This window comes from Piliocolobus tephrosceles, chromosome 18 (assembly GCF_002776525.5).
Source record: "Piliocolobus tephrosceles isolate RC106 chromosome 18, ASM277652v3, whole genome shotgun sequence".
In the NCBI taxonomy this organism is placed as follows: Eukaryota; Metazoa; Chordata; class Mammalia; order Primates; family Cercopithecidae; genus Piliocolobus; species Piliocolobus tephrosceles.
In genome coordinates this window covers 9,487,722-9,502,888 of record NC_045451.1, presented here as the reverse complement: position 1 = coordinate 9,502,888, position 15,167 = coordinate 9,487,722, and the positions used below count along the sequence as shown (strand labels likewise).

Below are 15,167 nucleotides of genomic sequence, written 5' to 3'. Positions count from 1 at the left end.
AGCTCTTCGTATGGCTAAGGATGTAGCAATTAACCTTCTAGGATGAGGACACATTTTCCCTTCTCTGCACTCAGGTAAATGGAAGCTGTAGAGCAGTCGCCGAGGACTCTCTCTGGCCATGCCATCAGGAGGATTTGTTATCTTTCATCAAATTCCACTATAATGTAAACTTTATAGTCTTCCCAGGACAATCCTTGGTGTTTTTCAACCCTTTTGCCATTAGTGGCTCCCTAAAGAGTTTGTTTTAGAAATATGTTTCCTCGGTGCCATCCCCATAAGGTTTTAATTCCACAGTGATACTGTATATCTCTTTATGTATTATATGTACATCTGCACTTTGTACATAAAAAGGCTAATATAGAGCTTACTGTTTTTATTCAATACAGGCTTAAGAATAGCCGAATAAAACATTTAAGCTGAAAATTAAATTAAAAATTAAAGACCTATTAACACCAAATTTAGCTTTGTACCTATACTTGCTAAATAACTTTTCATGTAATTTACTTATTTTTATATATCACGATGTATCAATTTACATACATAAATTAACAATTCATATAAATACATAATAGCAATATAATAAACACTTATAAAATCATTTAAAAGTTTTTTCCAGAAAAAAATTTAAAAACTTCTTAAAAAATATTTTTAGTGAACTTTTAGTCTTTTGCTAGATATGAGAAAACAATTTTTAATTTAAACAGCTTATAGATGTACATTCAGACGTTGTTGATATTTTTTCCTTTCAGCGCTTGATGTAATTAATGATGGGTTAAAAAACTTTTATGTAATTAAATAAATATATACTACTTCCATTTAATTTCCAAAGCCCAAATAATACAGAAAGGCAAGAGGATCAATAAAAAGCATTCACAAGGCAGCCAATAGCAGCCAACATACACAGACCACCTTTTGCTACATGACCTTGGGATCGAATAATTAACCAAAGGTCCTCCAGCTGCTGTCATCTATTCACCACAGTTTTGTGGCACTAGTCTTGCAAACATCTTGTGTATCTTCCATGAACTCAACGTCAATGCTTCTCAAGGAATTCTCAAGAAAAATCAAGAAGAGAAATACTAAGTAATAAGATTGTCTCAGGTAGAGTTGAGCTTTGGGAGGCTACAAACCATTGTAATTTCTAAGGCGTTTTTGCCTCACCCTGTTCTCCCCAGAATCAATTTTCACTCCTTAGGGACTGGGGGTGATACCACTTTGCTGAGCTTGTCCAGTCTAACCTAATAAGCTGAGTTACGATATCACTGCCACTTGTTGAATTTCTAAGTAAGGAATTACTATTCCTTTAACATCGAGATCATTTTAACACTGATGAGATGCTGAGAACTGGCTCTGCTGAGTATCATAACACACTTCATTTTCCAGATCTAAAACCAAGGAAATCCATAGTTCAAATAAAAACAAACTGAAAGGCAAAGAGAATTACCAAATGGTCAATTACTTCATTATAAATGATTATTTCCACTTTTAAAATAATTACATTAGATTTTGACAAAGATCCTACTTCACTTTAATTTTCTCCACTAAGCATTACATTCAACTTTTCATCATAAAATATTTTCTCTGAAGATAACATTAGATCACAAAATACATACACATTTCCATAATTTAGAACCTTAGGAAATTTTTGATATATTCTAGATTGGCTTATACTTGTTATTGGGAATGATTTATCAGGTTTTTGGCCTTAGCCATAGTTTATAAGAATAATTAATACCCAGAGCTCACTGTACTTTCTAACATCACACAGAGAGCTTTGCCCTCATTTCTTAAAACTCAAGGGTAGTCCTTTATTATACTATACACTTGTCTTAAGTAGTATCATTAAAAGGCATCCAAACTATAAAACATATTATCAAAGCCTTCCAAAATACTAGCAAAAAGAAACTGAAAAGTAACCTTCAAGTGAATTTCTGGAACAGAGTAAGTTTCTTTCCTCAATATTATTAACTTACATTCTAAACTAAAACAATTATGCTTACCTAATACATCTTTGGTACGTATGGTGAGAATTCCAATGATATTGGTGATAAGAGGTTTCATAAGCTCATCCTGAATCACAAGGTCAGGCTCCACCAATAAACATGACTGCAGAAGCCTGGACAAAGAGGATAGGTATTCCAGGAGAAAGGAAACCTATTTGAAAAGGAGATAGGCTAAAATCAAACATGCCATATAAAAAGCCCATCTCAGTGATACAGTATTTTACTTTTGGAACACAAGTTAATAAAAAATAAAATATTAATCATAATTTTTCAAGATCTGAAATTAACACATAGCAGACAAAGCATTATTTTTCTCATAAGCATGTCATTAACAGCCATATTAATACTGTCAACTATACACCAAACAAAGCAATATTTTCAAAGTCAAGTTTTAAATTCCATTTAAAGAAGTAAAATCTTGACCAGATGTGGTGGCTAACACATTTGTACTGTAATGCCAGTCCTTTGAGAGGCCAAGGTGGGCAGATGGCTTGAGCCCAGGAGTTTGAGACCAGCCTGGGCAACATGGCGAGATCCTGTTTCCACAAAAAATATAAAAATTAGCCGGGCATGGTGGTGCATGCATCCCAGTCCCAGCTACTTGGGAGGCTGAGATGGGAGGACCACTTGAGCCCAGAAGGTAGAGGCTGTAGTGAGCTGTGATCACACTACCGAACTCCAGCCTGGGTGACAGAGCAAAACTCTGTTTCAAAAGAAAAAAAAAAAAAAAGTCTCCATATTTTTCAAGTAGTCAAATTATAAAATCAATATTCTGGAAGAAGTAGAAAAGTGTATAACAAAGCCATAAAGTCTATAATTTTGTAAAGAAAGACAGACTACAAAAATATCCTTCAAAGTGCATAAGTGGGGGTGGGGGCTATCTAGCCTAATAGCCTAGTTATTCCTACAAATAAAATGCAAATATGTTCTATTTTTGCCCTCAGCATAAAAATACTATTATTAATTATAAGAGAAAAAATTAAATCATCTTCAATATTACCAACAAAACCATCTCTGGAATTTGCCTGATGCCAATATTGTTACGTATTAACCGGCAGAAGTACTTTTCAGAAAAATAATCCTCTGAATATGTAACAATTAAAGAATGAGCTGTGATGTCTCATTTGTCCACTACCCTCAAGCAATGAGCCAGTTATATATAAGTGAATTTTATAAAGATATTCTGAAATCAGTCATTCTCTCTCTGTACACACACACACACTTTTTCCTCTCACCTTATTCTGGGGTTGTAAGAGGGTAATGAAGAGTCGAGGGCCTGTTGTAAATTTGTGGGGTATGTGTCTCTGAAGTCAACGGTCTCAGACCGTTCTGTCCTACTTCTCCTGATAAATACGTCCAAATAGTTCTGTCCTACTTCTCCTGATGAATACGTCCTCCCTTTATCTAATCTGCCAGTTTACTTTATGTAAAAATGTAGGTGGCTCTAGACTTCACAAACTCTTCAGTTTGTGAAATTTAATTTGTTTATTGCTGTGAAGTCTTGAGACTTCATATTACATTCATATTCTACACTACTGAAATTATAGCAAGTCTGACCTCTGGATGTATAAAATATTACCATAAATAGATAAACCATGTCAAGTGAGGCAAGAAGAAGTGTTATAGAGAAAAAGCTGAATTGCTAAAGATTCTTTTGTATATGATCACATTCAAGATTAAATAAAATATTAATGTATTAAGAGTAGTTGATAAAGTAACCCTTTTTCTATGTATGGCTCTCTTCAAAAAAAAAACCAATCAACCAACCACAAACTTTAATACATCATACCTTTAGCAGAGTATAACCCCACCACCAGGGCTCTGACCACGCCGTCTGCTGCAGGCACTCAGAGCCTACTCCCTCACCTCCCCAGTTTTCTGCTTAAGTGTCACCTTTAGGGGACCTTTTCCGACCACACTACCTAAAAATAGCCACCTCTCCCCTTGCTGACACACCGCTTTTACCCATCCTCAATTACTTTTTTCACACCATTTGTGACTATCTGATAAAATACATTTTATGTACTTGTTTACTGTCTGTCTCCTGCATTTACGACAGACTCTACATTCAAAGATGTATCACTAGCACCTAGAACAGAATCTGGTAAAGCAGAGGCTCAAGAAATTTCTGGAATGAGTGAATGATCTTACCAAGAGCTCAAAAGCATTTAATCTACATAAGACTAACTAGTGCAGTGGTTAAGAATGTGGGCCCTGGAACTGACCTGCACGGGTTGGAATCTATGTCAGAGACCTTGAACAAGTCGCTCACCTCTCTGGGCCTCAGGCCTTTCCTTTATGACATTAATGAAACTTCATGATTGTTGTGCAGATCACATGAATTAACAAAAACAAATACCCATCAATTGTTGCTACTGCTATTATTCACTCATCGCACAAGGATCAAGTGAGTAGCTGTCTTGAGACAAGCCCTGCGCCACACACTCAGAACACAACGGAATGTAACAGCCAGCAGGGCCCTGACTTCATGGAGCTGACTGTGCCCCTCTGGTGTCATCTTGCCCTCATCGACTCTGCTCCAGCCACTCTGCCCGCCTTGCTGTTTCTTGGATAGGCCAAGCACACCCCAACCTCAGGGGTCTTGCAATGACCATAGGACTAACTTCACTAACTTCGGGTCCCACGTCACTGCCTAATCATCCTAAGTGGAACAGCCCTACCCTTCCAACTCTGCCATCACTTTAATTTTTCTTCTGAGATGTCTATCATCATCAGGCATATATGGATTTTCTAATTATCTATTCTCCCAACTTGAGGAAGGGTCTTTGTTTTATTCACTTGGAGAATATCCAGGCACACAGCAGATACTCAACAAAGATTTACTGGATGGAGAGCGGAAAAATGGAGGAGACAGTCATTATGCAATAGGCATGCTCGGGTGAAAACACTGCACCAGGACAAGTGCTTCAAAGACCATGTGTGTAGCGTTCCCAAACTTTGTAATGGGGTCTGTCTTATTCAGTTCAAAGAACACATCTCAAAGCAAGAGATATTGGTCTACTTCATCTTTAATTCATCACCTCCCAAAAAATCTTGCAGCCCTTCTTAAAATTTGATTTTGAAATAAAATTTCTGTTAGCAACAGCTAGCTACATGAATAATTGTTAAGCATGTTTTATAAATAGATTCTAGCCATAGGCAAGAATTTAAAACAGTAAATATCTGTGAAGGAACAATAATACATCATTTTTATCAAACTGCGCTTTGAAAACACATATAAAGCGCATATTTGTTAAAATAACTTAGCCACCAAATATTTTAACAACTTTAACTTTGGTGTAAATAACAGACATAACAGAGATAGCCTAAAATCACAGAAGCAGGAGCTGAACTATACCAATGTCCCTCTTTATTAAAGTGGTGCTCCAAGATATCCAGACACTTGATCATACATTTAAAGCTGGTTAATGATGGAGTCAAGAATAGAATCCAAGTCTTCAAACCCCACCTCTCTTTTCTAACATCCAAACATGTCCCATATTAAAATTTTAAGTCACATATTTCAAATAATCTCATCATACCATGTATATTTTGAGAAGTTTTCATCCTTCTCCTATGACTAGTATCTCCTCACAAGATTTTTACTTTTGACACCTAATGTAAACAAACCCACAAACAGACTTGAGACGCTTACCTGAGCCTGAGTGTGTTCGGCTGGAGGTGATGAAGGCAGCAGAGCTCTGAGTTCCTGGACACATGTCTGTATGAGGGCAGCGTCTGCAATGCTGTGACAATCGGAAAAAGAAAATCCTTCAGAAGATTAGTATACTTTTTATTAACGATTAAGAAATCAGAATTTGAAGTTTAAAGGTAACTCGAATACAATTCAAGAGAAAGGATCTTTATAAGTAAAGAAAATGTTTATAAAAAGATATCTGAAAGAATTTCAAATTGTATCCTGGGTTACCTTCAAACAGGAAAATATCTTGTCAGAGAAAAATGAGAAGCAAAGAGTTGTGAAGAAAATATCTAAAGAAACCTAATTAAGAGCAGAATAACATATAATACAGCCCATTCAGGAAGAAAGCAAATGAGTAACAGGAACCTTGGTGGTTACTTTCCTAATAGCAAAAATACTGGCTAAAATAGCAAAACCACTGTTCATATTTAGAAAGTAACAAAAACAAAATAAAGTAAAACAGGCCAGGCGTGGTGGCTCACGCCTGTAATCCCAACACTTTGGGAGGCCAAGGCGGGTGGATCACCTGGGGTCAGGAGTTCGAGACCAGCCTGGTGAACATGGTGAAACCCCGTCTCTACTAAAAATACCAAAAATTAGCCGGGTATAGTGGTGGATGCCTGTAATCCCAGCTACTCAGGAGGCTGACAGAGGAGAATTGCTTGAACCCAGGAGACAGAGGTTGCAGTGAGCCAAGATCACGCCATTGCACTCCAGCCTGGCCAACAAGAGTGAAACTCCGTATCAAAAAAATAAAATAAAATAATAATAATAATAAAGTAAAACAGGTACGATTTTTTTAAGTCAAAAATGAAAAACAGGTATGGAAATATGATAAGCCTTTGTCATAAAAGGTCTTTTAATGCCCCTGTGGCCTCAGTGCCACATCAGACTCTTAGCTGACTCGTAAGAAGCAAAGAATATCCTATCCCTAGAGCTAATTTTGGTCATCTTCAGGCAGGAGCATCCAGGAAGGAAAGCCAACTGACTAGCAGTTACTTCTCCAATCCGAGTAGGCACAGTAGAAAAATGACCAATAAATATCAAAGCCAGAACAAACTCATTGCATATCATACATGTTAAAGGAATAATTACAATTGAATGAGGTGAAACAAGGAATACTTCTTTTAGAGTTTATATTTTTTAGAATTCTTTTAATATCCCCAAAACAAAGAGAAGGCACTATGATTTGGCAAAAAGACGGAAAACATTTCAGATGGTGAATGTTCCAAGGTAAAGAGACAGAGAGACAGAGAAATGCAAATAGACATGTGGTCAAAAGGAGGTGGGTATGGTTGGCTAGAATAAACTGGACATCAGAAGAAAAGAGAAGTAATACTTACTAGTAGATAAGGGGGTATCCTAGATACCACTTTAATTCTCACACTAACCCCATTAAATAGGTGTTAATGACACAGTAGAGATTAATTTCCCAAGGCTGCAAACTACTGAGTGAATGAACTATAATTAGACCTTAGGTCAGCCTGAATTCAATATCTAGTCCTTTTCTACTATACTTTATTAGAAATTCAGAAAAATTATGTTACAGACTGATTAATATCAAATAAGTGAGTAATAAAAATTCAAAGAATTTTTCTTTGAATTTAATTTCCCTAAATTTTAACAGAATACTTTCTGATGAAAAGTTTAATTTCCCATAACACAATAACTCCAAATGAATTTAACCAATAATTTTTCAACCCAGGGACATTATTCTTATATGACCACTAAAAAGATGAATTCCCAAACTCCCTCACATCCATTAAGAATAGGGGATAGCACCATATTCCTTAAATGTGCTGGAGGATAAATAAGGTTTAGAATCCATGAATTTTAGAAAGCAGGAGTTTTTCTTTGGCCTTAATAGTCAAGATAATAAACGAATACAAGTGCTTTAATAAATGTAAAATAAAAACTAGTAAAATAAAGACAATTCTGGCAAAAGCAAACTCCTAGAGTTCAATGAGCCTAAAAAAGAATAAAGCTGTATTCCCAGGTCACATGAAATCTTATATTAAGTCATGAATACAGCTTGTGTAAATTTATCTCTACTAACATGCCTCCCTAGGAGTATTTAATCTCTTACCTACAGAGAAGTTCTATGAGATGAGCTTGTCGAAAAGCCTTTGCAGTGTCTCTGGGAGCAATCGTCAAGAGGTTGTCCAAGAGGCTGCACATTGCTGAAAGAAGAGATGGAGTAACAAAAACACACAGTTTGGGCAGGGGGGCAGGAAGAGGTGAATCATGAGGTGGCCGTGGTGATGTACTTTCCTGGTGACCTATGATTGAAAATAAACATAAGAATTAGTATTTTACTTACCTTACAGTTATGTACAATACTCAAAAGTCCTTATAATCATAGGAAAGTTCCTGAAAATGATAATGGATAGTTAGGGAATTGCTTTAGCTGCTTGGATCATCTTAACCTTAAGGCTAGGGGTCAGGCTACCCCTGCTACTCCTGACCTCCACCCTCCACCATGAGTGGATGCAGGTATGTACACACAAACATTGTCATCTGCAGAAGAGACAAGTCAGAAAGGGTAGAACATGACTTCGTGCCCCAAGTATTCAGACACTGAGGAACAAATACGTGATTTACAATCCTTTTTCTGAAACTCGAGGGGCCAGAAGTGTATCCAAATTCAAATATCTTTAGATGTTTTTCAGAGTAAAATCTTACTATTTTTTTATTTTTTAATTTTTAATTATGGATATATAATCATTGTACATATTTATGGGGTACAGACGATATTTTGATACAGGCATACTATGTACAATGCTCAAATCAAGGTAACTGGGACATCCATCACCTCAAACATTTATTGTTTCTTTGTGTTGGGAACATTCCAGCGCCACTCTTTTAGTTATTTTGAAATATACAACAAATTACTGTTAACTACAGTTACCTTGTTGTGCTACTGAACACTAGATCTTATTCCTCCTAACTGTATTTTGTACCCACTAACCATCCTGTCTTTATCCCTGGCTCTCCACGCTTTGGCCTCTGGTAACCCTCATTCTACTCTCTATCTTCTTCATGAGTTCAACATTTTTTTTTAGTTCCCAAATATGAGCTGCAATATTTGTCTTTCTAAGCCTGGCTTATTTCACTTAACACAATGGCCTCCAGTTCCATCTTTGTTGCTGCAAATGACAGGACTTCATTCTTCTCTCTGAGTAATATTTCATTGTGTACATATATGTCTCGTTTTCTTTATCCATTCATTTGCTGACGGAACTAGACTGATTCCTTATCTTGGCTATTATGAATGGTATTGCATTCAACATGGGAGTGCAGCTATCTCGTCGATATACTTTTTTTTTTCTTTTGGATATATACTCAGCAGCTGGATTGCTGGATCAGAGAGCGTAGGTTCTATTTTTAGTTTTTGAGGAACCTGCATTCTGTTCTCCACAGTGGTTCTCAACAACACTGTATGAGAGCTCCCTTTTCTCCAAAATACTTTCAGACTTAGAAGAGTAATAAGGTACCTGCACCTACATTAATTTACACCTCCATTAACCTTTGAGCATTTCCCTTACTTTCTGGCACAGCAAGATGTTCCAGGTTCATCTTGTTCTTTCCTAGCCCAAGCTCTAAAATTGGATATTTGTTCCAAAGTATCGATTCCCTCAAGTGGAGAACCAAGTTTGGAAAACAAGATTTGGGCACTAAATGTATACATTGCTATTTGGTGTGTCATTGTTTCTAAGCTAGAAAATGTGTGTGTATATATGTATGCATGCACATACGTACCCCTGGGCACATAAACATATATGTTTTCTATGAATTAAAAATCATTTGCCTATAATTCCAGAATTTTGTGAGGCTGGAGCAGGAGGATCACTTCAGGCAAGGAGTTCAAGATCAGCCTGAGTAACATACAGAAACCTATCTCTACAAAAAGATTCAAAAATTAACCGGCATGGTGGCACATTCCTTTAATCCTGGCTACTCAGGGGATGAGGTGGGAGGATTGCTTCAGCCCAGGAGGTCGCAACTGCAGTGAAGTATGATCACAGCGCTGCACTCCAGCCTGGATGGCAGAGCGAGACCCCATCTCTTAAAAAACAAAGTAATTGATTTATACTGAAAGCTCCAAATATAATCCAACACTCCAAATATAATCCAACATTAAACACCTTCCTCCTTCCATATTTGTAATTTCCCTTATGTGAAAGTAAAAAATCTGGCTTTCATTATCTGCAATACATTTATTTATTTGCCTTGCCTTACAAACACATTAAGCAGTTTCGGAATTTCTAACTAACAATACTGCAAAAAATTAAACTAGTAACTAGAGTTCAATGCTTGGATACAGTTCTTTTTGCCATTAGTCTGAGAGCTAACGTCCTAAAAATATGTCTGAGAGTTACTGGGGTTACTTCCTCTCTCACTTCAACGCTATTCATGTGAAATGTAACTGGATTAATTTGTTTGTATTCCATGTTATCGTTTCCCATTTTTGTTGATTTTATTTTTCTTTTCAGCAAGTAAAACATACATGATTATAAAAGTCAACCTATACAAGAAGATACATGCAGAGAAGGGTCACTACCCCACCCCTCAATCTCTTCTACACTGTTCCCATTCTCTCTTATTTCCTACTTAACTCCCACCCATTCTCATAATTAATCTCATTCATTTCCAGCGGTGTCTTCCTGTTTTCTTTCTACACAAATAGATACATGTATTTTAAATTTCCCCTTCTTTCATATGCAAAAGTAGAAAACTGTAAATATCATAAACTATACATACTCTTTATTACTGTGCTTCTTTCTTCACTTGACAATATTTCCTAAAATTTGTTCCATATCTGTTTGAAGATATCCTCCCTTCTTTTTTTTTTTTTGAGAAAGGGTCTCACTCTGTTGCCCAGGCTAGAGTCTAGTGGTGCAATCATGACTCACTGAAGCCTCAAAGCCTGGGCTCAAGTGATCCTCCCACCTCAGCCTCCTGACTAGCTGAGACCACAGGTGTGTACCACCATGCCCGGCTAATTTATTTTATATTTTGTAGAGATACGGTCTCACTATATTGCCCAGGCTGGTCTCAAACTCATGGCCCGAAGTGACCCTCCCACCTCAGCCTCCCAAAGTTCTAGGATTATAGGTGTGAGCTGCTGTGCCCAGCCCCTTCTTTCTAATAGCTGTAGTTCTCCATTGTTATTTTAAAAATAAATTTTATTTATAAATAATTTTATTATATGTTTATCATTATCTATATATTGTTATACATTCATTAAAAACTATCCTTCTACTTACAGGCATTTGTGTTGTTTCCATGTTTTATAATTACAAACAATGCTTGCTAAATTATCAAGTGCATATGTATTTTTACATTGCTGGAGATAAATAAAAGAGAATTCCTAGAAGTGGAATTGTTTAATCAAAGGTAAATACATAGTTCTGTTATCTATTGCCAAATTCCCTTCCAAAATTATACTAATTTGCATTTTCTCTAACAATGTATGAAAGTGCTCATTTTCCACAGCTTCGCCAACAGAATGTACTGCCAATACTTAATTGTTGGCAATTTAATAAATAAAAAAGTATCTTCGGGTAGTATTAATTTGTATAATATTTCTCCAAAGATAAAGGCTACTTTTAGGTCCTTTGTGAATTATCTTTTCATGTTTTCTGCTCAGTTTTACATGCAGGTTTGTGTTCTTTTCCCCTCAAATATTACGCCTGTAATCCCAGCCACTTGGGAAACTGAGGCAGGAGGATTACTTGAGTCCACGCATTCGAGACTACAATGAGCTATGACCATGCCACTGCACTGCAGTCTGGGTGACAGAGCTAGACCCTGTCTCTTAAAAAATAATAATAAATCTTTGGAAATAAAAGTGGAAAAAATTAAATTGAGATAATTCTAATGAAAATTGTCCAAATGATTTCAAGGGAAATCTTTCGGTATTCATAAAATATATATTACATATCTTCAGCACTTCTAGAGCAAGCATATAGAAATCTTTTTTGAATTTTTCCATAAAGACAGCTAATTCAGAATATAAATTGATATATATTTTTTCTATTTTCTTGCTAATTTATTTTGTAAAACTGAGGAGGACATTTGATGCCCTGATATCTTATTTCCAGGTTTTGAAAAAAAAGAAATATACCCGACAGTGTCATATATCACCAAAAAATTGTGAGGATTAATCATGCCTCCCCTTTCTATGGGTATTCTTTCTTCTATATGCTTTTTTTTCTTTTTTTTTTTTTGGTCATATATATGTGCTGAAATGATTGGCAAACAGTAAAACTGCATAAATATACATTTAAAGCATACTATTTGTGGATAGGCATGGTGGCTCAGTCTGTAATCCCAGAACTTTGGGAGGTTAAGACAGGTGGATCACCTGAGGTCAGGGATTCGAGACCAGCCTGGGTAACATGGTGAAACCCAGGCTCTACAAAAAATACAAAAATTAGCCAGGTGTGGCACTGCACCTCTGTAATCCCAGCTACTCAGGAGACTGAGGCAGAAGAATCACTTGAACCCAGGAGACAGAGGCTGCAGTGAGCCAAGATCACACCACTGCATTCCAGCCTGGGCAACAGAGTGAGACTGCCTAAAAAAATAAAAATAAAAATAAAAATAGTAAAATAAATTTAAAATCAAGGGTAATCCAAACAAAAAACAGAAAGCCTGTATGTCCACACAAATGCCTGTATCACATGATGAATGGGTAAATGTAATATATACATACAACGGAACATTATTTGTCAATAAATAAATGAAGTTCTGATACATGCTAGAACATGGATGAACCTTGAAAACAGCACACTAAGTGAAAGAAGCCAGTCATACAAGACCACATGTTATGATTCCATTTATACAAAATGTCCAAAACGGGCAAATCTATAAAGAAGGAAAGTAGATTAGTGATTCCGTAGAGCGCCAAGAATAGGGGAGACAGGGAGTGACTGATAACAGGTATAGAGTTTTTTTGTGGGATAATGGAAATGTCCTAAAATTGATCATGGTGACAGCTGCACAACTCTGAATATACTTAAAACCAATAATCTATATACTTTTAACAAGTGAATTATATGGTATGTGAATTATATCTCAATAAAGCTGTTAAAAATAAGAATAAGGCAACATGCTTTTAGAGATAAATGTTCATGAAATTCATGATCAAATTCCATTTCATGCCCTATGTCCTTAGCCATTTAAATAAACTGAGTTTGCTCCTTTTGTTCTTAAGAAGATCAAATAAGTATTTTCTACAGGTAAATAATTTTATATATTGTGAACATGAATTACTAAAAACCAAAATGGAACACTATTTAGGAAATTATTGGAAGAAATATTGTAATAAAAGTTCAAAGTTTTAATTCAGTAAGTTTTTCTAAATGTTTTAGAAAGCCTTCTTTCTGCATATACTTATATGTATGCCAGTGTTTAAAATTACTTTCTTTTTAGGTAGTATAGTCCTTTCAAGTCAGGCATTTAATGCTACTGAATAAGGCTTATATACTCTCTAAAATTAAAAAAAAAAAAAAAAGCAAAGTTGCAAATTTGAAGCACAGCAGGGTTGGAAGCAGTTCCCAGTACAAGGAGCAAAATTCATATATTGCCATTAATAAAAATAAGTCCCAAGTTGTGTATTGCACATTTCTAATAAAATAAAGACTCAACACATTTTATGTGCCTTTAAATGGAATCACAGCCTTAGAAAATACTTAAGACCAGAATCGCTTTACTTTCAAGTGGATTACTTGTAGTAAAGTGTTTTCTCAAAAGAAGGGAAAAAATAAAGTTAAGTTATACCCATCAATTCCCAAATTCAAATGTCAAATACCTATAAGAACCTAATAAGGAGCCATATGGGAATTGGGCTATTTATTTGATAGTCAAATTCCATTTATTAGTTAAGAGCATTTGTTTTACTAACTTCTGATATATTGGTTCTAAATGTATTTCATAATGGTCTATAACTTATTTCATTAAAATTTTGTTCTTTAGACATTTACTTTCAAAATATCTGTCTGGACTAAGTTGTCATTTTTCTTTTTGAAGGTAGAATGTCTTCGCTAAAAAGATACCTTGAGCCACAAACTGGTCATGGGAAGCTTCAGGTACAAGGGTTGTTGACTGCACAAGTGGCTGAAATTCAGTACTCTCCAATGAAGGTGCCACCTATGAATCAGTAAATTATTTTACTTATTAATGTTACAGTATGGAAAATGAAACACAGGCAACATACACACAAGATATCCTTAAACAAGGAGGTTTATAACAAAATTATACTAGTTAGGATAACTAGAAAAGATTCCATATCTTGGGAGTTACAGCAGTTTTTTTAAATGGCATTTCCACTTCTTCTTAAAGGAATTGTTATCATTTACATAAATCAGTAACTCAAAGAAGCAAACTATTGACTTGAGGCCCATTTAGGAGTTTAAGGTTCCCATAAGGCCAATTCCCTCATTGCCCAAATGTTAGAAAGGCTAAAATATACCACCTTAACTATAATTCATTGTGATATTTTGCATTTCTTGATTCATAATAAAGATATTTTTAATGTTCCAAATGGCACACATAAATTTTAATAGTGCCTAAAAAATTAGAAGTATTAAAAGATTTTTCTCTACTTTGTCTCATATCAAGGAAGAACACTAAAAAATTGTGCCAATATGCTGAGATTGCTTCAGAATACAACATTAAACATAACAAAATCTGTGGAAAGCAAGTACAATTTCACCTACAGGTTTATAATGAGCAGACCAACCTTCTAAGACTGAAAAAGCACAAAGCAATGTGTTTGGCACCTTTTAGATGAAAAACACTTACGTAGTGAGGTCAGATAACTCTTTTCCTTACCATCAATTTCTCTTCTGTGAAATATTATGAAGTGCCCATACCTGAGTAGCCTCCATATCAATGCATGCAACACAACACTAACTATCCATAGAAGTTATAAACCATCATTCCAGACTCAGATCCTATATAGCTCACAGTATTTGTACACTGATTGTGTATATATCTTAACACTTAAAGTAGAGTACCTTAGAGTTACCATGATGAAATGAAAGCAAAAACTAAGGTTATTTTCATTTGCAGTTTCTAATAGTAAAGAGAATATAAATTTGAAGAAATTACTAAAAATGGAATATACAGTTTTTTAAATCCCGCTTTTAACTTGAGCCCTTAACCATCTTTCATCATATTAAGTAAGTGTAAGTCATGATGCCAAGAAATAAGTGAGAAAGCTGCAGCTAAAAAATGTAAGCTAAGCACATAATCTAAAAAGCAAATCTGGAAAAAAGTTCAGTCTAAATAAGTCAATCATAAACAAACATTAAATGCCTTATTTTATATAATATTAGATCCAGATACTAGGTAAAAATAACCTAAAGCTTGTTTGCTTTTAAAATTATATTTGCCTACAATTGGCAATGAGAGGTATGTGAAAAAATGCTCCTGTCAACAGATATCAAGACAACATT

At 35.4% G+C, this 15,167-nt stretch overlaps 1 protein-coding gene across 1 annotated transcript in view; it reads right to left on the bottom strand.

Annotated features, from left to right (window-relative positions):
* RTTN (rotatin) overlaps positions 1 to 15,167 on the bottom strand; it is a 178,326-nt gene that overhangs the window by 40,040 nt on the left and 123,119 nt on the right. Inside the window, exons 35-38 of the mRNA XM_026455194.1 lie at positions 13,764 to 13,857; positions 7,790 to 7,982; positions 5,659 to 5,749; positions 2,001 to 2,154 (exon numbers count right to left, since the gene is read on the bottom strand). Coding sequence (XP_026310979.1) covers positions 2,001 to 2,154; positions 5,659 to 5,749; positions 7,790 to 7,982; positions 13,764 to 13,857 — 532 coding nt within the window. The remainder of the gene's footprint in view (positions 1 to 2,000; positions 2,155 to 5,658; positions 5,750 to 7,789; positions 7,983 to 13,763; positions 13,858 to 15,167) is intronic.